The 24,953-nt window shown below is 33.2% G+C and overlaps 2 protein-coding genes across 2 annotated transcripts; one reads left to right on the forward strand and one right to left on the reverse strand.

Moving 5' to 3' along the window:
- Positions 1-217: 217 nt before the first annotated feature.
- Positions 218-12,150, reverse strand: LOC124457598. The gene is made up of 6 exons (XM_047007820.1): positions 12,146-12,150; positions 8,650-8,836; positions 2,203-2,259; positions 1,841-1,961; positions 1,148-1,284; positions 218-593 (listed from the first exon to the last, which is right to left on the reverse strand). Exons 1-6 carry the CDS (start codon positions 12,148-12,150, stop codon positions 417-419), a joined length of 684 nt encoding a protein of 227 aa, XP_046863776.1. The 3' UTR covers positions 218-416.
- A 5-nt stretch (positions 12,151-12,155) lies between these two features.
- On the forward strand, positions 12,156-24,612 carry LOC124457597. Its single transcript, XM_047007819.1, is given in 13 exon segments — positions 12,156-12,451; positions 12,454-12,495; positions 12,498-12,650; positions 15,873-16,048; positions 16,489-16,597; positions 16,600-16,716; positions 17,077-17,278; positions 19,989-20,058; positions 20,243-20,287; positions 22,370-22,533; positions 23,524-23,596; positions 23,823-23,855; positions 23,976-24,612. Coding segments are annotated over 13 exon segments (1,857 nt in total). The 5' UTR covers positions 12,156-12,255; the 3' UTR covers positions 24,453-24,612.
- The last annotated feature ends 341 nt before the right edge of the window (positions 24,613-24,953 follow it).

Below are 24,953 nucleotides of genomic sequence, written 5' to 3' on the forward strand. Positions count from 1 at the left end.
TCTCGGTCTTTACTGAGAAGTATTGGACCTCTGTCTTTTATTGTGATTAAATGACTTTAGGGTCCTTGTATCATTATTAATCGTGGTCAATAAGCACATTACTAATACAAAGTAGCTGTTTCTGCATTTAAACATGTTCAACAGGATATTTTTTGTATTCTAATTGATATGTCACAACTAAATGTCTATATAATCTAAATGAAAACAATAATCACAATTGATTAAGAAAAAGTTTATAATACTGCTTAAACACACTCAAATTTTTGAAATGCACGACAAGTTCACGAATCTTACAATTCAAATTTTCGAATTTTGTCAATTGCATCACTTTTTCATAGAGAAAAGTGTCGTTATCAAATCAACTGATGACTTTTTAAAGCTGCAACAGCATGCATAAATATAGGAAACAAATGAGATTATGCTAAAGCTCGTACATGAAGTTGATGCACAAAGTATTTCATTTGCGTTATTTCCAAATTTATACATGATTTAGTTAGTTCAACGTGGGGAGGGAGTACAGGAAGTGAATGAGCTGTTTCAACTTGAACGGCTGACAGAGCTTCTGAATAGTCATTGCTTACGTGAAGGTAGTTTTATAATTTAATAAGAAAAAATTTCAAATATTTAAAATTACAAGTTTTGTTATGAAAAGTTATTACCAACTTTGCTAAAATAGTCAACACATAAAACAAGTAGGTTTAACTTAATTTTTCTTATTATATTACCACGAACGATGTTCAGTAAAATAAAAAGTTTCAAAAGACCATTTAAGAGAAACGGCAATGCTTAATATAAAAACACATATTCAAAATCATGGTGGTTTTTAAAGCTTTGTTCCGTTTTAAAGACATTAAAAATTCGATTATTGAGAACTCTTAACCGGTGTATATGTCCACAGCTTTTATTTCAAAACATTTTGGCTGCATTTGTTTATGAAAAGGTTTTATACTTGATTTAAATTGATACTGAAACTTCGAGATCAACTACTGCAATCGGACTTTTCCTCGGTTATTCTTTCATTATAACTATATTGTATGATGATTAGAAGTTCTTATGTATTTTGCTTTACATATTGTTTACATACTACTTCCCCCTGCAAAAACATATACTATCAAAAGCTCAGAGCTTTCTATATATCTGAACATACTTGATTTGTAGTACAGCATGGACAAGAGCTGATGCATCCCAAAATCGATCCAATAAGACTGATAATCCCCATCGAAGCAGAGGAAAATGTGATGATACCGACCACTGCATATTGACCCGTGCCATTATCACACCTGTCTACATTGCAGTCATACAAGAAATTTACATGGCAAAATCTTCAGCGTTCAGTCAAAACAAGAATTTACGTAAGGAAAAGGAAACTTTAAAATACTAATGAAAATTTTGGAGTGAATTTATTGCACGTACTATTTCTTTCCATTTTTTAAATAACGCCCAGTTGCATGTTATACAAAATAAGCATTTTCTCGTGCTTGTTTACATAACTTAATGTTTAGTCATACTAGATGCATTTGAGAGTGTTTAACATAAAGTAATTAATTAGTACACTGATCTAAATATTTCCCACACATCCTTGTTAAGACATTTAAATGTGCACCATCTTTCCCGACCATTAGACCACAATCACTTCATACTAAATTTGTGTTGAACATGAAGTGTTTAACATAAAGTAATTATTCAGGACACTGATCTAAATATTTCCACACACATCATCGTTAAGATATTTTTAAATGTACACCATTTTTCCCGACCATTAGACCAAAATCCCTTCATATTAAATTTGAGAAAAATAAAAAGTAAAAATATTCACACCATAGTGACATTTCAATCTTACCGTAATAATACGAATAGTAATTATGGCAATTGTCCATTGATTTCCATTCCCCAGCGGAAAAATACAAACATGCAAAACATCCGATTGTGCCAATAACGTTCAAAGAAAGAGTAGCTCCCAACTGAAACGAATATTTGAATCTGACATGGCAATTTTTCAAGTTTATAAGGGAATTTTGAAAATGAAAAACTGTGCTAATGAAAAGTTGGAGAAATGGGTTTGAGGCAAATAAAATAACACCAAGACTTAACAAAGGAAAAGAGAATCAGCCTAACACGAAAATACGTCTTCATACAATAAGCCTTTTTCCAAAATATAAGATACATCATCCTCGCATATAAACATACATAGCCACAACTTACCAAGGCTGACGCTTTCTTAATACCAGTTATGATGCATAATACTCCAGGTGCAATCATCTAAAAAATAATATATGAAAATCAAAAAATACTGTAGTCCCTCTGCTAAGAGGTTAAATCTTGCCATTACTACTACACAAGCATATGCCGTGTAATTTATGACTACAATTCATAAATCTATTTAGACAATGATTTTCATTTATTGTTTTTACTTTATATAAGAAGAAACGTATGTGCATAACCTAAGCTATTTCCCGTTTTGAATTCTTTGAAATCTACTCTTTTATAGGGATTGTAAAACTGAGCTGTGAGCAACAATCAATTAGTGAACTTCCATTTGCCCTTGGGACGTTAATGCTTTCAAGTGTTATCAATATTAGTATCCATTATTTGCAATCGTTAGTTGCATTTTTCGGCTACTAACGTATACGCTATTGTGTTAATTTTAAAGATACAAAGTGTAACTAATCTTTAAGAGATTTATGAACAAAAGCAAATTTAAAATATTTTGTTTGTTAATATATGCATATTTGCATCGGTTCACTAATAGTATATCACTGACACTCAGCTCAGTATCCCAGATGATTTGAACACATTGCGGATTTTAACCCGCATAGCGAGTTTTCTGAAAACTGAACTTGATAAGTGAACTTTAAATACTTAATAGTAAGTTTTTTTAAATTAGCTGGACCTGTTGTATGAAAGCCATTTAAGTCAAAATTCAAGTCTTTTTCCTGTCTTTTAAAGATATTTTATGTGCTACACACCGAACGTTTTAATTTTGAATAAAATTTTTAAAATTTTGACTTTACATCTTTGATACAACCTGCCTTAGTTTAGTAATCATGATTTCATTAAATTTTGTTTTAAATACGAGGTATAGACTCTAGAAGCAGTTTTGTTAGTGTAGTTTTGTTCTTATAAATGTATGCTTATTATGCATGCCCTTACAAGTATTTGTGTAAGTACTTATTTTTACAGCTTGTATTATATATCTTTTTGTAACACTGGCATTAATTGTATGACCTTCAATTTTCAATTTTCATGTATTTAATGCCTAAATATCTTGGGGGCTAAAATTCCACACGAACTATTAGTATATATAGAATTTCACTGATCGACATTTTATTTGTGAAATGTTTCACGTGTGAAATGCTTTCATATGTGAAATATATTCTTATGTGAAAAAAAATCATATATGAACTCATTTCACTTATGAACACATTTCACATGTGAAACACTTCACAAATGAAGTATTTTAATTTCACATAAGGATTTCACATATCATTTAATATATGAAATCTTAATGTGAAATCCTCATAAAAGATTACTGCACAAACGTACATTTTTCTGTATTTTGAACTTCAATGAGTATAACATGCTCTAAAACTCCTCTTGCCGAATTTGTTGTCTTTACATGTGTTTCTAGAAACTTCCACGAGAAAAATATTCTGTTGTTAAATAACAAGATGTTTTGCTTTTTATGAGATTGCTATAAATCCTTTTATTTATTTCTATATGAAAGATTTGACATATTTTAAGAAAATTGCTTTAAAATAAGAAACATGCATAGGAAAATCTTTTCTTATATTTTGAAGAAAATCTTAAAATTTTTTAAAGAAAATTGGTAAGAAAAAATTTTCATATTTCTTAAGAAAAAAATTTTAAAAAAAATTCGCAAGAAAAGAAATCTTAATATTTCTTAAGAAAACTAGTAAGGAAATTTTCTTATAACAAGTCCATTATTTCTTAAAATGAGAAAACATTTCCCTGTGTATTCGTGAAGGGGGTACTTAACAGCTAGAAGATGTGCACCAAGGGTCCACATACGCAAGCAGTTATTGACTGGGTGTCCAAATCCGCTGGGTAATGTAAACACAAATAGTTTCTCTCAAGTTTCGCTATGACATCTGAAACTTTTATTCTCACACTACTTACTTTATTACTGGTCTTTTAAAACGTTTCTGAGAGCTTTAAAAAAAATTTTCACTTTAAAGCCAAGTGTATCGTTGAAAAGCTAACCGTCTATTGATTATCCTATTGTTAAGTTCTAAAAAGAACTGTTATTTATGAAGATGAAATATGAATACGCCAATGAACTCAGAGGTCAAGACTAATAACAACACCCCATCCCAAGACCCCACTAATCTGTGGAATAAACATCAACAAAAATAGGACTTTTGTAAGGGAACGTAACTCATATATAATATACAATGATTTGACGGTTTTCTTATTTCTACTCCTTGTTAATCCTGTTTTCCAATTAAACTTTACTATTTAATTTTTCAAGTCAATAGTTGTTCAAATCAAGCAATGACTCGTTTAACAAAGAAGTAAATAGCCATAACATTTATAAATTCGTAGTATTGTTGTTACCTTCAAATACATTAGCAAATTTTCTCGTGCAAGACCATAGCAAATTGTATTCAAGAGTGGATTACAACGAATTTTTATCAAAACATATTTTTTTAAACTATCGCTTCGACGTCATTTAACTTATTGTCAATTTCTCAAAATCATCAAATATTTTTACTCTAGTACTCATAGGGCCTGTTCACACTGGTCGTTTAGATCGATCTGAGATCGATCTAACGTAAAGCGAGCTAAGTGTGAACCTTCGCTAAAATTTGCGATCGATCTTCAGATCGATCTTAGTCAGATCGCTTCGAAAGGTGGTCTGAGATCGATCTGAGATCGGTTTATATGTGAACGTAAGTGAGCTTATTTCGATAGAACAGTTTCGCTCCCATGCCGTTTCCGCAAAACGGAGACGCAAATTTTTCTCAAAATTTAAAATCAAAACAGAGAAAAAAGCTTGGAAAATGGCGCAAAAACGAGAGGTTTGGTCAGAAAAAGACTGTTTAGCCCTCCTCTCAGCGTACGGTACAGAAGAAATTCAACAAAAGTTGAAAGGTACCCACAAAAACGCTGATGTTTATAAAAAAATCAGCATGAAAAAAAAAGGATAGATTGTGATTGGACGCATGTAGAACTAAATTTAAGCATATAAAATCTGAATACAAAAAGTTCAAAGACACATTATCACGATCAGGAGCTGGGAGAGGCAAGGAACCTAAATTCTTTAACGTTATGGACAGTTTCTTGGGTGAAAGACCAGAAGCAAGAAGTCTAAAAACGTCATCGATACATCTGATGAATCAACGTGTTCATCAGCTGAAGCTGAAATGGAAAGCATTAACGTGCATGATAATAATGGTAAGTTATCGTGGATGAGTTGATATCGAGTGTTTTTTTTTGCAAAAGAAAATATTGGTTTTGCGTTTAATAGCAGACGAGCTTACAAGAAAAACGGACATGGGAGAATCATTGAAAAAATGTCCTCAGTGCGATGAGTTTGTGGAGCTTAGGACAGCAGGAGCCCATATTGGAAACAGCACTGCAGTATACGCTGATGATGACAGACTCGTTTGCCCATATTGCGATTACATTGAAGCAGGTAAATAGTAGAGCATTGCATGTGTGTACTATATTTTGTTTTATTACGTCGTAACATTTATGAGATATGTAGATGTCAGTAACGCAGATGAGAAGTTACCTAGTGAAGCAAATGAGGAATCCCTACCATCTCAATATGAAAACAAATCAATGCCAAGGAAAAGAATACCAAGGGGAAAAGCAAAGCCCTCCAGCATGCAAGTAACATTCAATAATGCAATGAAAGAGCACAACAAATATCTCAAGGAGTCTGATGAAATGTTTTTGTCAGAAATGACAAAAGAAGCAGATAAAGAGCGAGAGTTGCGAAAGGAAGAGCTTAATGTTTATAAGGAGTCAATGTCACTTCTTGCAAATGCAATAGCAATGAGGTCTCAGCCTGTGCAACAACCATTCTACAATATTCACCACAATGCTGAAGTCAACAAACATATTGCAAACTTTGATCTAATTTAAGAACATGAGTAATTTAGCTATCATCAGCTTATTGTGTTAACAAAAACTCAGTTAAAGAATTTCTAATTTGCTCTGCACTTGTGTCTGTATTCTGTAAAACAAATTCTGAAATTTCATCATGAGGAATAAGTTGAACATAATCTGCAAAAAGTTTGTCAGCTCTACTCTCACAAATATTGTGTACAACACAACATGCTGCAATTCTCATAGGCAAATGATCTGAATCTGTTTTTTAAACGGCCAAATGCACACTCCACAACTTGCCTTGCTCGACTTATGTAGTAATTAAATTTCTTTTGAGCAGGACTGAGATTGCCATCGTTAGGATGCCTCTTCATCAACCATGGTAACAGTGGATATGCTTGATCACCAATAAGCATGAATGGTACATTGCAACCACATATCTCTTTTCTTCCCTAGAGTATATGAAGACCATGAATTTTCAAGTGGCTATTATTAAATATGCAGTAAAATTTGCCTCTGCCCTAAGATAAGCTTTTTATTATAAGAACAGAAACTTACATTTGGGAAAAGTTTTCCTGCTTCAGCTTTTGAAAACACTCGAGTTTGACAAAACTCTTGCATCATGGACTCGACCTGACCACTTTATGCAAATGTCAGTGAATCTTCAAAATTTTTTAAATAAACATTTTTTACTTTTTGAGTGTGTGTAATTTAATTCACTTTGTGTAACTTACTTACTCAACTAGTTAAAACACATGTCTAAATTAATAAGAAACCAATTTTACATCAGTCACTGTTAAACTCCCCCATGGGATCTAAAAATTGTTAGAAGGTGAAAAATGTCAGTTGCATAACAGGGAGGCAAAAACTTATTAAGTCAACCTTGACAAAAGCAGTACGTTTTGGTACCTGTATTGATGATCAACAACAGCTTGGAGAACAACAGAGTAGAATCCTTTTCGATTGTAGTAATCTTGTGCAGAATTTGAAGGTGCTACAATTTGAATATGAGTGCCATCAATGGCTCCAGCGCATTGAGGGAAGCCCCATGTCGTTAGAAAGGCATCAACGATACTCTGCAGTCTATCGCCCGTTGGCCAAAACAAGACGCATTAAAACATCAACAATAGCTTGGCAAACCTCGTTCACGATTTCACAGGCTGTACTTTTTCTTATACCAAAACGCCAAGCTAAAGAACGCAAATCTTCATTGGTAGCCAAATGCCAAAGATAAATTCCTACTCTTTTTGGCACAGGGATAGCCTTTCTGAAATTTGTATCTTCTCGCAAAAGAGTGTCATAGATCTTGTCGCAAATGAAATCGAATGTTCCCTTAGACATACGAAAATTTTGTGGTCACAACCCATCATCTTTCCACAAATCGATAGTTTTTTCCCAGAACAAACCGGTGCAGATGCTTGCATCCACCCAGAAACGTCTTTCACTCATTAATTTATTTCCTAGAGCGCCAATAAACCAAAAATAAAAGTGGCCGTCCCTTTTTACTTCGCTGCTTTCTCAGTTTCAAAAAATATTTCTTTCTTCTTTCACGACGCATTCGCATCTTTTTGTGGTATTCAGATGTAATATTGAAAATGGTTGCGATCACTTCGTCCGCCATATTTGGATTGCAATAATATAAATATTACACTTTGTTGTCAAGGAAACTAGCTCGGCTTATTTGAACGCTCACAAAATTGAGCTTGGTCATTCACAAGATCGATCTGAGATCGATCTTCTCGGATCGATCTTAAAGCGAGCTAAGTGTGAACAGGCCCATAGAAAAGATCTTTATGACGTTGTCATTAGACACAAACTGCTCTGATAAATACAGGTTACACGCACAATTTCATTATGCATTCCTTAGTATTCATCTATGCGAATATATAACAATAACATCTATACATAAAATGCTTCAGTTTTCTATGTTTTAAACTCGATCAGAATCAATGAGTTGGTGATTAGCTGCTGCCCGCATATTAATTACGCACGAACCAAACATGCCTTTACAAAGCAAACAGAACTTTTGTTTATTTCTCGTTCGATCATAAACAAAGTTCAATCAAATGATGTGTACTTATAATGTATAGATTTATCACGTCAAATTCTCCTTATTTAAGATTTATGAAGTAGCTTGTTCCCTGTTTACTGAAAAACATATATAAAGACACTTTGACGACACTTGTCTTACAGTACAATGGCTTCGCTTGTGTGACGACGCCAGTAAATGAATTGTCTCAGACAAATATTGTGTTTCATATGAAACAGCATGGATATTTTGACAAGATTTAGAAAGTCTCAGTCATCAATGGATTTGTACACTATACTTTTCATATTCTAGTTACTTCAGTCGAGACACGTATAATGTAAATTATTAATTCACACTATAACAACGCTTGCATGATACATAACTTAATTGCTAAATTTTGATATTTTTGTTTCCTGTTGAAATGAACTGGGATAAGTAATCTAAAAAATGGCATCTTGTATTTCTATGTTAAATTTGAACATTATTTTGCTTAGCAACACACATAAATTGAACACGTTGACACGTTAATAATTTGCCAAACATACGTAAAGAGAACACGTTACTGCTCCAAGTCCAAAATATCCACTCGCATCTTCATTTCGTATAAATCCACATATCAAAGTTGCTGCGGTCAAAAACAAAACTGTACAACCCATTCCAACAAAAAATTTCGATCCCTGTGTGCTTAGTGCCATTTTCACAAACCGTATTTGTAATAACAGAGATATGAATAGCGGAAACCACCACGTGGAATAAATTGAATCTTTTGTTGTGACGTTCCTGTTCAGTGATAACTGGATAGGATACTTCAGAATAAAGATCTCGTGTGAAGTCTGGGACGGTTTATGCAGTATCTTCGGATGGAATTAAGAAGCGTTTAACGAATAATTACTGTTGTTTTGAATTTCTTTCACCCGTGATTGTGTACTCCACTTCTTTTTTAAGACAAGTTTAGGTAAAACATCTCTCGACCATATTCTTCAAAATGCTTCATCAATTCGTTGACAAAACTCAAATCTGTGGCATGGGTTCTTAGTTTATCTAAATGGATCTTGAGGTATTATGCTATAAATACCATTCGGATATCAATATCTTCCATCACCGTGATCTGTTGGAATTCGACCGATGGGTTTCTGGTTGACTAAATTTGCAATTTCAGAATTGTATCACCAAGAGCCTTTTTGATGAATATCTTCACAATTTTGACCATGGACTCTGTACATTCATTCTGGTTATGTGCAAGAGGTGTTATGAAAGGCCATTTCATACAGCGGTCTGCACAAAATTCTTAGAGCTGTTTTACAACCCATTGTTTAATCATAGCCCGTAACTCGTGTCTGCTCCAACCATTTGAGAACTACGAGTATAAAAGTAGCTTTGGACATCCTGTGAAGGAAAGGAAAGTACTTGCATAGGTTCCAAAACACCAGCATTTACAGCCAGTTTACAATGTTTAGCACGGGTGTTAAGACATATAAAAATAACGTCGTGGTGCTTGCATGTTTTATTACGACCAACTTTTACGTTGATAGGACCAGAATAATCGGTAAATTTCTCGATGGTAAATTTAATGGTACAGTCGATGGTAAATTTGCCACAGACATTTGTAGCAAGTCGTTGGTAAATTTGCCATCAACTGAATTCCTACTTTTGCTTCGATTTTCGGCAAACTCATTACCTGCTTTTGATTACTTTTAAAATTCTGTGAGCTTTGATAATCCAGTATTTTATTATGCTTTTAGCTACATTTGCTGCAACACAGTTGTGGCCAACTTCATGAGCTTAATCATTATGATCTTTGAGACATAATGATCATCGAGACTATGGATGGATCAACACGATTTTCAACTCGAATTATATATTTTTTCGACATAAGGAGAAAGTGTTTTAAATTTTCATTTCTTTAATCTGCCAAAGAGGTTTGACTGTGCTTGCTTGATCCAATATATTTCTGCTTCGTGAAGCTCTTCGTAAGTTAAAAAATAAGCTGTAATTTTGTTAAGATTCTTTTCCATTTTGCATATCGTTCACAGTCGAATATAGGTTGTGCAATCATAACAAGACAGGTTATCGTTACTTTACTTCTCTCTTTGTTGACTTCTTTAGAATAAGTTACACCTGTTACTATAGGCCAATATTTTTCAGTTTATCTTAAGAATCATAATCCATTGATTCGTCTACCATTAAGCGCTCTGGGTGTGGTGCTTTTCGTAAGATCATCTGCAACATTTTTATCAGTGTGACAATGATGCCAATGATAAGCATTTAAATTTCACTGAATTTCTCTTGCTCGGCATTTGACAAATGGCGTTGTATGCAAGGGACATTCCTTCGATCCAGGCTTAAGTTACTCTGCTGTCGGAATAAAGATTGCTTGGTAAAATGTCACCTAATGTGGGAACAAGTTCCGAATGACATACGGGATGCATCGAAGAATGTAATTGGCTGTGGGTTGCCTATAACATCAGTAGGAGTAAGGAGATAGTGGGAGTTTGACTTTATAAATTTCTCCATTTTCCTATTGAATTCATGCGATAATTCTTCATCCCAAATGATACTTCACATGCCAAACTCTTACATATCAATTTTAACCTTCACCAACATTGAGATCAAACATGCCTGATAAATTACTTAGTATAAATAATTTTCTCATCTGTAAAGGCTATATGCCAGATGTGCATTTTCTTCCTTTAAGCTTTGGTCAAACGAGGGCAACATTTGCATTTAACATCGGTCATCGTACATCATGCAAAACATTTTTTACAAATATCTATTATGAGTTAAATTTTGGATATGATGTCATCGGATAAAAATCTTTGCAGAGAAATCTCCGTTTCTGTATTTTTATATGTAAGTACAGGAAAAAAAATATGAGCGAACAATCATGCCTCATTATTTTAATAATTCAGCATATTGCATTATATTCTATATTGTAATATTACATGTGGCACTTTAATGTAATAATTCCATTACTGCAATGTGTGCTTAGTGTTACGGAAAATTGCACAGCAAGACATTGGTTTGCCTATGCGCACATCATGTATGGTCTTTACTTGAATATTCTGACCTTAAAATTACTGTACATACATACAGAGATTAAAGCAATTAGAACTTCAAATAATTTAGTAAGTCGACATATTTTATAATATATTATATTACAATTTATTATTGTTGCATATAAGCAGGTGTACATCTTGTGTTTCAAAAGCTAAAGTCATTATCTCTGCACTTTGGCGATAGCCTGTAGTACACATTGTATTACTCTGTACTTTTACCTATCAAAGGGAGTCATTTGACTTTGGCTCGCTCAGTATAACACTGGCATTATCATGTTGAGATTTATATACAGAATTATATTTAAAAATAGCTACGCAAAGCGCACATGTGGTTAGCCACAAAATAGACGGCAAATACAATGAACATTTGACTTTGAAATATTCCAGATTGCAAAAATGTGTTATGAACTCTATCTTCAGTCTAATGACCGATTGAAATAAGCCTTTCCAAATCAGGGGAGCACATACCAAATAGTTTGGTAGATGCTGAACATGTTAGTTTTTGACTTTAGTAGTAGAAGTGAAGTAAGTTAATCGACCTCTCTATTAGAACTGGATATTGCATAAGCACTGTACTTTTTGAAAATCGTTTCTATGCTCGTATAATTATATAATCCTATACACATTTAATATACACGACAACTTTTTTAAAAATAGACATGTTTCGACATCTCATGATGCCATCTTCAGTATGAATGAAATAATAGGTGATACAGGGTTTATAAAAGTAATATGATACGTAAATTAGAACAATAAAAGGAAATAAGATAATATAATGAGGAGCGTCCGAGCGTATTATAAACTAAATATTGTATTGAATTTAAAACTTGAACATTGAGGTCAGGGTTAGTTTTGTTAATGTGGAGTGCTTTTCTTTTAAGAAGTTTTTACTTGTTTTGATGCAAATTTTGGCTATTTCTTGCAAAATATAATTGGGCTAAGTTTGGGCTACTTTTAAAGGTAGCTCGGGCGGGTTTGCAGGCTACCCATCTAGCAACACTGGAACTGGCATTGTAATTGTACTGCAACGTTTCAAGTCTGAACTGAAGGAAATGATGACAATTAAACGCAACAGTTACTGTGATTTCTACAAACATGATTCTTTGCGGTGACATTTGTCTATTTTTACTATGGAATTGCTTTTTTCTTCCTAACCATGCTACGTGCATGGACTTGGACGATGAAGAAACAAATTTCGATAAACCCAGTCTGCCGAGAGGGCATTTAAAGCCTCTTGGATCACATAAGGAAGCAAATTTCATCGACGAACTGTACGACACTCCATCAGCTTCGGATTTTGGAATGATTATGTTAAGATTTCAAAACCTGTTGTACTGAGGGTGCCGTTAAGGAGTCCAACGCATTCAAACTGTGGACGAGCAAATATTTGGATGATACTTATGGCAACTTGGAAGTAAGATTAGAAAGTAAAGTAGAAACGTCAGGAAAAGTCCCTATTGGGGCCAAAGGACTTGGAAGAGACACTATTGGTTAGTATTTTGACAACTCATCCGTACCTAAGCTAAAAAATCATTGCTGTCATCAGCAATCTGACATTGAAAGTTATCAATATTGAAAGATTAGTGTGCATATGTGATATAAGTGCATCCTGATAAGTTCACATAATGCTGAGTACTTTATACTTAAATTGTGCATTAAATTCCTTTCATCACATAACCATGATGATCATGCCAGTATGACCTGCACTTTCCTTGTTTACATACTATACTAGAATATATAGACCTATATATATAGACCTATATAAATCCCAATTTGTACCTGTATGAAATTGGGATTTGATGAAATCTTTGAATTAATTCTTCAGTTACGAGGCCAGGGCAAAGCAAAATAAATTAGTAGTTACTTTTAAATTCTAAATAGCTTTATAGGAATGCTATTGGCTAAGAATTCCGAAAGAACATTTAACCATTGTTTCATTATCACTACCACATATGGATCTAGGATTTTTCCAATGTCAATACCAAAACTTCAAAGGAAAATTAAATATTTATTGTTTAAGAGCAATACAAATCCTAATTTTTAAACACTCCTTATGCCTAAAAACAACACATTGATATTATTTGGAAAACCTCTAAAGTGAACACCCCTCAACAGTTTTCCAAACATCAGAGCTCTTTATCATTCCTAGAAACACTAACTTAATTGTTGTTCTGACACAGAAAGCTTTTAGAAATTCTTGCTAAGCAGTTGAATCTAGGCTCTACAGGTATGCTTTCTCACAGTTTTTACCTGTATGATGTTCAGTTAGAAATGCTGACCATCTCCATAGCATTTCATGGATGTGATATTCCTCAAGTTCCCCATCATCCTAATTTGTTACCCTTTCCTTATGATCAAATATCACTTTTTTAACTACTGTACATTTCAGAATAAATACTTTTTCTTTTGAGAAAAATCCAACATTTTTTTTGACTAGAGAGGAAATAATGATGATCATAGTAAAAGCTTTCATATAAGAACAGCGTAATGGAAGTTATATTTCTTAATAAAAGTATTTTGTATCTTAATGTAATGCTTGTAGTTCTATTTTTTTACTAGACCATTCTTTTGTTGATGCCAGGGAAGGCATGCTATAAATGTAAATATACTAGTTGCATTGAATCTGACAATATAAACAGAATCCATTTAACATACCTTAGGTACTCGTATTAACATGAAATATACATAGATGATGACATGTAGTAAGAGGTCTCAGATTTTCATAACAAAGATCTTCTCGCATAGGCAAAACTGTTTATCTTGAATTCCAAACAATGTATTTCTTCATAATCAGCAGAAAAATTATTAAATGAACATTAACAATACCTTGGTGTTTCGTCCAATGCCTGGGATTATCAACATGCTTAGGAACACATTTTTACTCATCAGAAAATGTTTTTCAACATGGACAGCTCTTATGAATTTCTGTTAAGCAATCTGGTTTAGCAAATGGAGACTCACACATTGAGAGTTAAGTTTAATAAAGGGAACATATGGGAATCAATGATTTCATGAATGTGAAATAGCTCAGATTTACCGTGCCGTGCAAAATATATAAAGAAATAGCTTCATTTATCACAAATTCATAATCATTCGTAATAATCAACTCCTTCTTAAATAATCAATCTTAGTCTTTTCAAACCTACGTAGAACAGTGTATTGTATAATGATTAGCCATTTATTATAAAATGAGTATATGAACCAAAAGCCCCAAACATTTGTCGATATTAGAATTGATAACACCTTGTGGCCGCACATTTGTTCGTCTCTTGAAATTCATTTTTGAAGGAAAGTAGGATCTGCTGATATATTAACCAAGGTTCTCCCATGATCCAAAAATCGTCGATTTAATTACTATATCTTTTCGCTATATTTATTCATATACTTGCATGAATTGACTTTATATTTATAGCCATGCGCACGTTCGGATGATCCTCTTGCTCTTTGGTACGTATATTTTTTAGAGCCACATGTTTTCATAGCAATGATTTTTCCTTTCAACAGTAATGAAAAAAAAATGTTGGCTGAACGAATGATGGCAGTTGTTTAAGACATTTAGAAAAACTTCGGCTGAAGGTATCTACGTACGCAGAATAGTAATATTTGCAAAACGTGAACACTGATTTAACTCAACAAGCTGCTTCTAAATTGTACGAAACGCATGAAAGCCTTTACCATCAAAGGACCATGTGTTTTACCCCATTGCAACACCATCAATTTGCTTGTAAAGTTTACATGTAGTTGGAATATTGTTTGAGTTTTTAAGCTTCTTGTTCCGTAAATTATTTGAGAAGGTTCGTCCCTCATTAATTGTATTTTTTTATTATTAATGGTTTCAGTTTCTCGTCAAACATTTTGTTAGAATAATTAAATGTACCAGACACTGAGAGAATTGGTTCTATAGCCCTTATTCTTTTATGTGTCATAGGAAAGCCATACATATTTTGTAGACCAGATCGCTTTAAATATTTGTTTCACAAAATACTGTACGTATATTACAGAATTTTTTTATCTTTAAACATCTAAACATATTCGTATAGTTATGAAATTATTTAAGTGACTAGTTATTGTTTGTATGTATGTATTGTACATGACATCTAACCATTAAACATTCGTTTGTCAAGCCCCAGTCAAGCAACACCCCCTCCAATTTAAAATAGTCAGTATCAGTCAGAGTCATCCACTGACATTTTTGCTATGAGACTTAACTGTACAATGAATTTCCTACGTTTATTACGGTTACAATTGGTATATATCTAGTAAAATCTGTCGTCTGAGTATTACAAAAACATTAAAAATTAATACAAAAATTATTAACAAAGTTTGTTATTTCTAGATACATTGCAATTATTTTTGTATTCATTTACTGAAAAGAACAATGAACAGAAATTATTTTCTAGAGAATGTATTTGATAGTTTTGCTGAAAGTTATGCATTGTATAAATAAATTATCTGCTGAGTACTTCACTATTTAAAAAGATGATTATGGTAATACGTAAGAATGGTTGTATGGTAATGATTTTTTGATCTTTCCCGTAGATTTAAATCATGTTTATAATCATTTGAAAGTGATACTTTTACAGGTTTTATCCTCGGTTTTTTCAGTCGATTAACTTGTTAAAAATATTACCATGCTTATAAATAATTTTGCCTATGTTTTTTCATTCACATTTTGATGATTTAGAACAAAAAAATATTTTAAATTTTGTTAGGAAATTTTGTTTCGAAATACCAAGACAACGATGCTTATATTATTTCGGAGCTACCTACGCCAATGTGGAAAGATATATTGGTACCATCATGTTTAACATGTGGCTCATTTTTACACAGTTTCGTAGAGATTGATCTATGGATGAGTTCAAAAGGAAGCCATAGTCTTCTACATAAGGTTTGTTGGAATTTATTTGTGATTGTTCTTAATGCAGATTTATTTGTCTATACTCTAAAGTTGAGTTTGCAATAGCCTGTGCCATCCAATCTGTTCGTATAGTTGTCATTTACAAACAAATGAAAAGGTGTTTTTGCTGTTGTACTGGCTTGTGAAGAGTATAGCATTTATATGATTACAAATCTTCCCGTTGACAGAAGGAATCTCGACTAAGCTGGACGGACAAAAAGCGTCTTGGTTGTATACAAACAAATCAAAATCATATAAATAATACTTAAGTAAGCCGTAATCCCATTCAGCATACCGTCAGAGAAACATTCATTTTGGTGTCTAAAATATACAGGCCTTAAAAACACAAAGCAAAATGACAATGTCAAAGTTTGTTACTCCCGTTTTCGCATTATTGTATAAAATTCCTACTTTTTTTGTTATTATTAAAGGACGCGTTTAACGCCATCAACTGTCTGTACAACGGAACGAAAGAATGGAAACTCATCGATTATAAATATGAGGCCATGATTTATAAAGCTGAGGAGTCTGAGTATGAAATCGGGGTTTCTCATTGATAGATGTACATTCTGTGGATCTAGTTAAGTATCCTTTGTTGAAGGACGTTCCTTGGTCACACGTTATCATTCACCCTGGTGACTGCCTGTTTTTACCCAAGAGTAAGTTAACCCTTAATAGTATGGCTTAACATTACAGAAATGCATAGAAATTAATGAACCAAAATCAATGCAATTTTTGTGGGTTTTGAAAATAACCGTAACTAAGAACTTTGCATGCACATTATTTACTGTATACAATGCAGTGGTAGTTTGCTTTAACAAAGAGTGGGATTATAAAAATCTACTAGTAGGAACACGTCATTTTGGTGCTAAAGCTGACTTGTTGCTAAAGATTTTTAGTCATTGTTGAACAAAGGCATCATTGAGGAAGCTAATTTTATAGTTTTTCTACGGACTCTGCGTATTTAACAAAGCTGTAACTAAGAAAAACTTTTACTCAATAATAAATCTAAATCTTAGGTTATTATCACCAAGTAAATTCATTTGGCAATACCAATGTTGCCGTGGCAATCCTCTTTTCTCGTCTCGATGATCTCAAAGAGTTTAACAACACTGGATGTGGCAACCAGACTTCATCCCCTCTATCTGATATGGACGTTGACTGGAAATACCCTGGTTACGGAAAATTATCCATGGGAAATCCCTCTCTCGAGACCATGAGGTAAAATAACGATCGTATGCCAAAGTGTATTTATGTGTTTTTAATCATACATCAACGAATTGTTCGCCTCAGTGCCCGTAGTTATCGATATGGCATGTAATGTGTTCTTTTTAACATTTATATAATCTGTTCTACACTTAGACAGTGCAATTGAAATTTCGTTTTGCGCTTTACATCCAAAATTTAAAAAAATTATCATCAAGTGTAAAAAAGGTACATAAGGTGTACAATGCGTAGCCTGTCAAATTTTTTTTAACTTTTATAACTTTTTCTGTATTTGCCGAACGTTCTCGTTTAGATTGCAGGTCACGTAACTTATTAATGGCATAGAAAAATCAACTTAGTCCTAGTTTTATTACATCGCCAAACCATCACAAAGCATCGCCAACGCTTATCACCAATAGTGTGTAGTCATCGTAAACAGCTCGAGCTCAAACTTGGTAAAGTTAAATTGGACTTAAAATTCCTTACAACATGTAAAAGGCGCTCAGCAATACCACGTTTCATGTGGTTTAAGGTTGCAAATCGCCGTCTGCGTTGTTTTAGCGCCTATCGACAATGTCAAAGCAAACTACTCCTCGAAGAAATAAACGACAAACACTCCAGAATACGCGTGCAATCTGCACAAGTGACAATGACTATGTTTAAAATTATTTGTTGGGCTCTAATATTTACATTGAGAATCCGTTTCCCGCCTGGCACCTCATTGGCAACAATATTGATAAATCGATATGACAATAAAACGCTCAAAGAAATCAGAAAGTATCATCGTAAACACTTTTTTTCTGATTGCATTGCCGATAATCGTTGGGCATAACGGAAAATAAAAACAAAGCACAATTTGTAATGCTTTTCATTAAAGTATTAGCGTTCACTGACCGTATAAGAGTACTTACTGTAGCAAAGCAGTCTTACTAAAGCAACCTTTAAAATTACCTAAAAGTTTTAGTTACAAATGCATTATCGTTTTTCCTGAAATCGTTCTTTTGCAATAAACTTAACATCACCCACAACTTAGTTTAAATGATTTTTTAACGTATATGGAATCATACACAGATAAATCAACTGGTTTATCGTAATGTATGTTGGGTTGCATCCAATTATTTCTGTCTTGTATGACTATTTTACGAGCTAGTTGTGGCCAAACAGATGTGTTCTTTGTTTTATAATGAAATAACAATGAAACTTTTTCTTAAGATATTCAACTGCAACGTAGATTTATCTAAATTTTTAAAAGTTTATGGGAAAGAGTCGTTCTTTTGATCAGTAGCGTAACTAGACAAAAACAATTGGTCGTGATATAACGAAAACAAACAGAAGTACAGTTGGTTGCAACATAAGTTGTCTGTGCCGCTGGTTGTGTACGCTTTAAATGTGCGACTTTGATTTCTCATGCTTTTGGCGATCGCCCAGTAAATAATGCATGTTGACATAATCAATTTGAGTCAATGTAGTGGACTTTGGGCGAAACAGTCAATAAATGCAACAAAATAACTACTGTTTCTTCACACTAGCGCACAACTAGTCTTTCCTTTCCTTCACTCTTTCCACCAAGACTGTTGTAAATCCTTATATTTCGTTTTCACTTTGAACGTAGGGTTGGTCGTGGTAAACAAACAAAATATTTCTACTCTATAGCGTTGCGTAAACTGCAAATCCTCCTAAGCTCAGAAACGATTTCTCTGACTCTTTGATCTTCAGACGCGACGTTTGATTGTCCTTGATTGATTTCCATGTTCACAAACAAAAATAAATCAAATAACACAGTAAAACGATGAATAATTCGACAATATTTGAAATACTCGTGCCAATAAACTTGGCATGACCCAAGGGGAAAATTAGGCGATTGAGCATGCGTAAGACGCAATGCAGGCTTATATATTATTAGTGATTTTTGTTTTGATCATTCTCGCCTGATCAGAGCATTTGACCAAACCAAGGCTGAGTATACCCATTTTAACAGGCTGTGAGGTTTTCTAGCCAATCAGCTCTTAGGAATACATAAATTGTTCATGGTGGCCTGAGTATAGCACGACCAAAATTAGGTGAATGGCGTACCATGTGCTTTTAGGCAATGATTAGCCCAGATTTCGGGCAGAAACGTAATATAGTGTAAGTAACATGAATTATTAGAAATGGATTTTGTTTTAGCTAATATCTGTTAACATTATTAACATTATATAGGTTGAAAACATTTGGTTGTGCACGACCTCTATAGCTACGCTATTGCTTTTGATTTATTCGATGACAACAATTAAGGAGATTAAAACGTCAATTCTTACAACCATCCGATTATACCAACATATAGACGATGATTTTCTGTTTGCCGTTGTTTTTTAACAGTATTTTGAAATTTTACAGAATTGTGGTTAAGATCGGTAATTAGTTCAAACTACTATAGGAAATATATTCTACCACTCTAAAGATGACTACCGCTAAGGTTGTCGAAACGTCATTGAACAACAACAAAAACAGTCCTTCTCAGGACTATACTAACCTGGACGATCTGCATCTACAAACATGTAAACGATATTCCCGAGTTCAAACCATTTACTTTAGAAGTATATTTGTCACATAGTTTATAAAGAATATTATTTATCTACAATAAATACGTCAAATATAATAGTTCCTAACGTGCTGAAATGCTTAGTGTCGATTAGTAATTGCTTTCCCAACTTTTTATGTTCATTTCTATCTTCATGAAATTTAGGAACAACTTGAAAATCACATTGAATAAAGAAAAATACCCACACTCGCAATCGTCTCTAACGATGCTTGAGGTATGTAATTGAAATACCAATCTATTTTGAAAACAATTTTTCTAATGTGAAAGTTTTTAAAACATCTCATTACCAATCCACAAGTTCGATACAACGTATACTGAATGTATTCTATTTGGTTTATGGTATTTTCCTTTTAATCCAACTGTGATACATATGCTATACACTCTTAGCACTCTTTTAGGAACTGCTTTTACTGAAGGGAGATGGAAAGGCCTTGTTTAAAGAGGTTGGTCAATACATGTTTGAATTTTCTGTTCATTTAATTGAAATTGTGGTTAGGTTAAAGTAAGGACCTGCATGACCATTATGTTTGGCATTTAGGTTACTTCATATGATATAATCCGGACGATTGTGTTTAACTGCAAGTAACCCATCTATAATTTATTAAAGTGAATGCCTTTACACATAACAACTATTTCATATACACTTTGTGCGAACTTGATACAACTATTCATGAACTATATTGCTGCGTAGAACTAGTTTTCGTGCTTGTGTCGTTTTTTATGAAAATCATTGCCATAATGTAATAAAAGACGGAAATGTCCAGATGTCCATAAAAACGGCACCAGCATGAATTAATTATATGAATTCACAGAAATAATTATACAAAATGACATCGCTTGTGTTCAAAGCAAATTAGAAGACAATTATGTGTTGCTGGGATTTCATAATGTTTTTAAAGTATTTAAAACAAAACAGTTTAAAAGTACTGAACACAATGATTTCCTAACGCCTATACAAAAAATAGTCATATTTTACATAATGTGCTAGGAACAAGGGTGTAACTAAAGTAACTTGGCGGAACAAATACGTATCTAATGCAGGCTAAATTATCTTATGCAGATTTTACTTAGTGCATACATAATTTTTTTGCGGTTTCCGTTTGTTAAGACACGCCGTATAAAAGAGTGATAAGCTGCAATGTCAAATAGAAAAAGAAAAACATTTCCATGACTTACTAAATTGAATATTGTCATATTGCTTGGGGTCATCAAAAGCAAGGGGCAAACAAAAAATACCCCCCATAAAACAATATCTTGTTGTATGGAGACATTAATAGATTCTTTCATGGTAAAGAAAGTGTTTGTTTCAGCATAGTCCGTGCTATGTGGTGGAAAATAATTGCTTCTAAGATAGGTTTGTTTATATTCTAATATGACTACGACTACAAACACACAAGTTTAGCTATTTCAAAAGATAATCGCCAACAAAAAGATTTATTTCTTGTTATGGCCAAAGATACAAACTATTCTTAATCCAAGGATTCAAGCTTCCAACTCAGCCAAAAATAAAGCTTCGAATTAAGCCGAAAATCAAGGTCAAAATGAGGTTTGGTATCATACCACCTTAGTAGGTGGCATACTACCAATTAGCAAAACAAACTACAATTACGAGTTTCACTGTTTGGGTAGGAGCTTGAATCCAACTCCTTGGCTCAACAAATGCGTATCCTCATTGTGAAGCCAATTAGTATATTTGAGCATTATCAAAACTTACACACCGAAGTAAATCATTAGACAAACACCCTGAATACTGACAAACGATAATGATATGGTTTTCAACTCCGAGGAATAGATAGAATGAATGTAAGCAACAATGCTGATAAAAGCAATGCAGTGATTGTGCAAGCACATTTTCTTCTATTTCTGAATAGTTGTTTTAATTGCTTAATTGAAGTTGAATTAACGAACGTTAACATTTTAACGTTTAAATATTTTTGTTGTTCTTTCCGCGCATATCTATAAGTTTGATGAGCTACTAATCTATTAATCCTATTTGTATGTAAGGGCTACTTTTTGTTTGAACAAAGCACTTTTGATTTCTGAATTCCGAATTCAGAATTACTTTTGTATTTTGCAACTTATAAATTTGTATATATCATCAATAAAGTATGGCACTTCGAAAACAACTCCTTTTTACATACTCCTTTAATCTCGTTTTAGTTGAAGTTGTATAATTTAATTTGGCTATCAAGTGTCTATTATAATAAATGACTCATTTCAATAGTGCTGCTACAGACCTAACTTTATTCATTGTTAAAATTCTGTAACTGCAAAACAACACGTTCTTAACATACACTTGTATGATATTTCTTGTTGTTGTCATCCTGTTCATACGGCAGTTATTAATGCAATCAGCAGAGAATCATGCGAAACACTGCATTTTAAAATTTTTACTACGAAAAAGGAATAACAAAATAATACGACCAGTTAGCTCGAAAATATCACATGTACGCCATTTGTTTCCTTTCAAATTTTTTACTCGTTGAACTGACTCAAAGTAAAAAAAAATGGATTGTTTATCTTAGGTTAATGCCAAACTTAACAAGCCTGAGGATAATCATATCACAGAAGAAGACCTTGACTCACTATCAAAAAATGATCTTCGTGACATTTTTGTAGCCTTTGAACCCTACGAGCCGTCAAATCATTACACCTATGAGTACTCCTATATTAAAGAAAAGGACATCAGGTGTGTTACTTCTGATTAACATTATTGCGTGTTTTTCGAAGATTAAACATTTGGTTTTGATAAATCTTTAAGGAAATTAAGGGAGCATTTGTATTGCCATAGAATCGGTTTTTTTTAGTCTAGACGAGTAATTAGTTGAGTATGCCAAGTTACCTTTTTATGACAAAATGGGCGTGTCTTACATAAGACATAGTGAAAAGCAATTTCTAGAACATATATTTTACAAATCGAATTCAAGAATTGATTCATTGAATTATAAACTAATAGTTTAGTTATGCAACCTCCTTGATAAATATATCATTCAATTTTCTGCTCAGAGTATTTAAAAGTTTTTAAAGAAGTAAAAGATCTTCTGCCAAGACAGTAAAATAAAGCTATATGATCTTTATAGTTTTATCCATTGCTGTCATTTTACGTCACATACCCCATGCATATCGTCACGTAATGCTTATCGCGCATAAATTTTAGTCATTAAAGTTACGTGTAGGCGCATAGCGTGAAAAGTCATATGCAGGTTAGTTTAAGAAGTTCTCTGTTCAAACTATTGAACTAAAATTGGTGGAAGGCTACGTCAGTCGAAATTTTGATGCCAGTAGAACCCAGTGTTTCCCGGCAATGTAAATACACGGCCAGTAGACATAAGCGAAAAAAACTTGTTACAAACGTGATTTACAAACGAGTCTCGCCTAACGCGTAGTCACGCGTGTGTAATACAAATAATATGACCTCCAGACACGCTTGTCACCCACAAAGTTTAAACCAATGATTTAAAACACAGTCTTCCAGATGTCTACTGACCGTGTCAAGGTGAGGCAAGGACGCCATCTTGAAAGATGGCAAAAAGCAAAACTCAAAATGAAAAGTAAATTAAAACAAATTTTAAAAAACCCATCCTGTCAAACATCCCATCATGTAATTAGAACTAAATAAGAATTTCGAATTTATGCTGTTGGTAAGAAGAACTTAGTAGTTGTTAACAACTTTTTGTAGGTCATTGCTTAATAAGTTAATCCGATTAGATGGCGGAGTTTATCGTGAAAAATGGGAAAAATTATATCAAGAGGTGAGGTTTTAGAACAATTTTTCAACCATCGTAATAAAACTGTCATGCATTTTGTATCCTATTTTTAACTAGTTATTTTAGCCTTTCCTGTTCTTGCGTGTAATTGACTTATTTGCTTTTAGAGCAGTATAGGTTTATCGTCAATCTTCTTACCACAACACTTGTTCAACTATTTTATTCTCTTCAACTGAAAAATGTTCGATTTATAAATTATTTCTATTTTTAGGATCTTGGTGGAACAAGAGCTTTTGCTTCTCAGGTGTGCTAAACCAGATTTTAATTATTTTGTGCTTTCTCAAAGCTAACGCAAATTATCCATCGTTCATTAATTACTAAAAATATAACATAGTATGTCTATATATTGTCAAAAATTTTCCAGTTGTTTGAAGGTTTCCAATCGTCAAACAAGAGCATGGCGTCCACTGAAGAAGTGATGAAGAATATAAACACAGTTCTTGAACCATACATTTACTACAGAAATAAAACTGCATTTGACCTGAGATCTCATTATGATGCTGTTGATGATGATTATGACGAGGACGATAGTGAGGTCAATGACGACAGGAAGCATTCTACCGATAATGAATGGATATCGATAGACCACCATAAACATCCCGTGATAAAAGGTGATGATGATGTACATAATTCTCACCAAGGTCAAGATGATAAAAGGGGAAGATTCACTCAATTAAGTGGTTACCAAGAATCAGACGACGACAATCTGGGATATAAGGACAACGAAAAACTAAATGATGGTCGTAATGTCGAATATCATTCTTTCCAAAAACTCGAGCATCATAACTATCCTACACATAATGAAAATGAGGAGGAAAATTCTCAGAAAAATGAACTGTGATGTTTGTTGTAACATAATTTTTTGTTGTACAGTAGTTAGCCACGTGTTTATTGTTTTATCAACTAAAGTTTCGTCTATTACTACAACTGTCACAGTACACCTACGCTTATAAGAATAATTTGCTATCTTCAGAATACACTAACTTTTTGAAAATCTTAAACAATGTAATATTTCCTCTCGGGATATGTTTCTTAAAGTGATACAGAAGTGAAATTTTCATATTTCGTTTTTTGACACTAACATTTTATCTTTACAGATCATTTTAAGCTATTGCACACTTAATTTGATCGACGGGAACGCATTGAAATTTGCTTTCAAACTTGGCACTTCCGCTTGTTTTGATGCGAATTTCACTTTGAGCGCGTGACGTCATTTAACGGACGGAGGTTCAATATTAAAGCTATCAGTTAATAAAAATATAAGCGAATCAAAATATTTCCAACACGAGTTTAACATTTTTATGACTTTTTTTGCAAAAGTCGAGTATAGCTGCTGAAAAAA

The sequence above is a fragment of the Xenia sp. Carnegie-2017 genome, unplaced genomic scaffold, assembly GCF_021976095.1.
Source record: "Xenia sp. Carnegie-2017 unplaced genomic scaffold, XeniaSp_v1 HiC_scaffold_6, whole genome shotgun sequence".
Lineage (NCBI taxonomy): Eukaryota > Metazoa > Cnidaria > Anthozoa > Malacalcyonacea > Xeniidae > Xenia > Xenia sp. Carnegie-2017.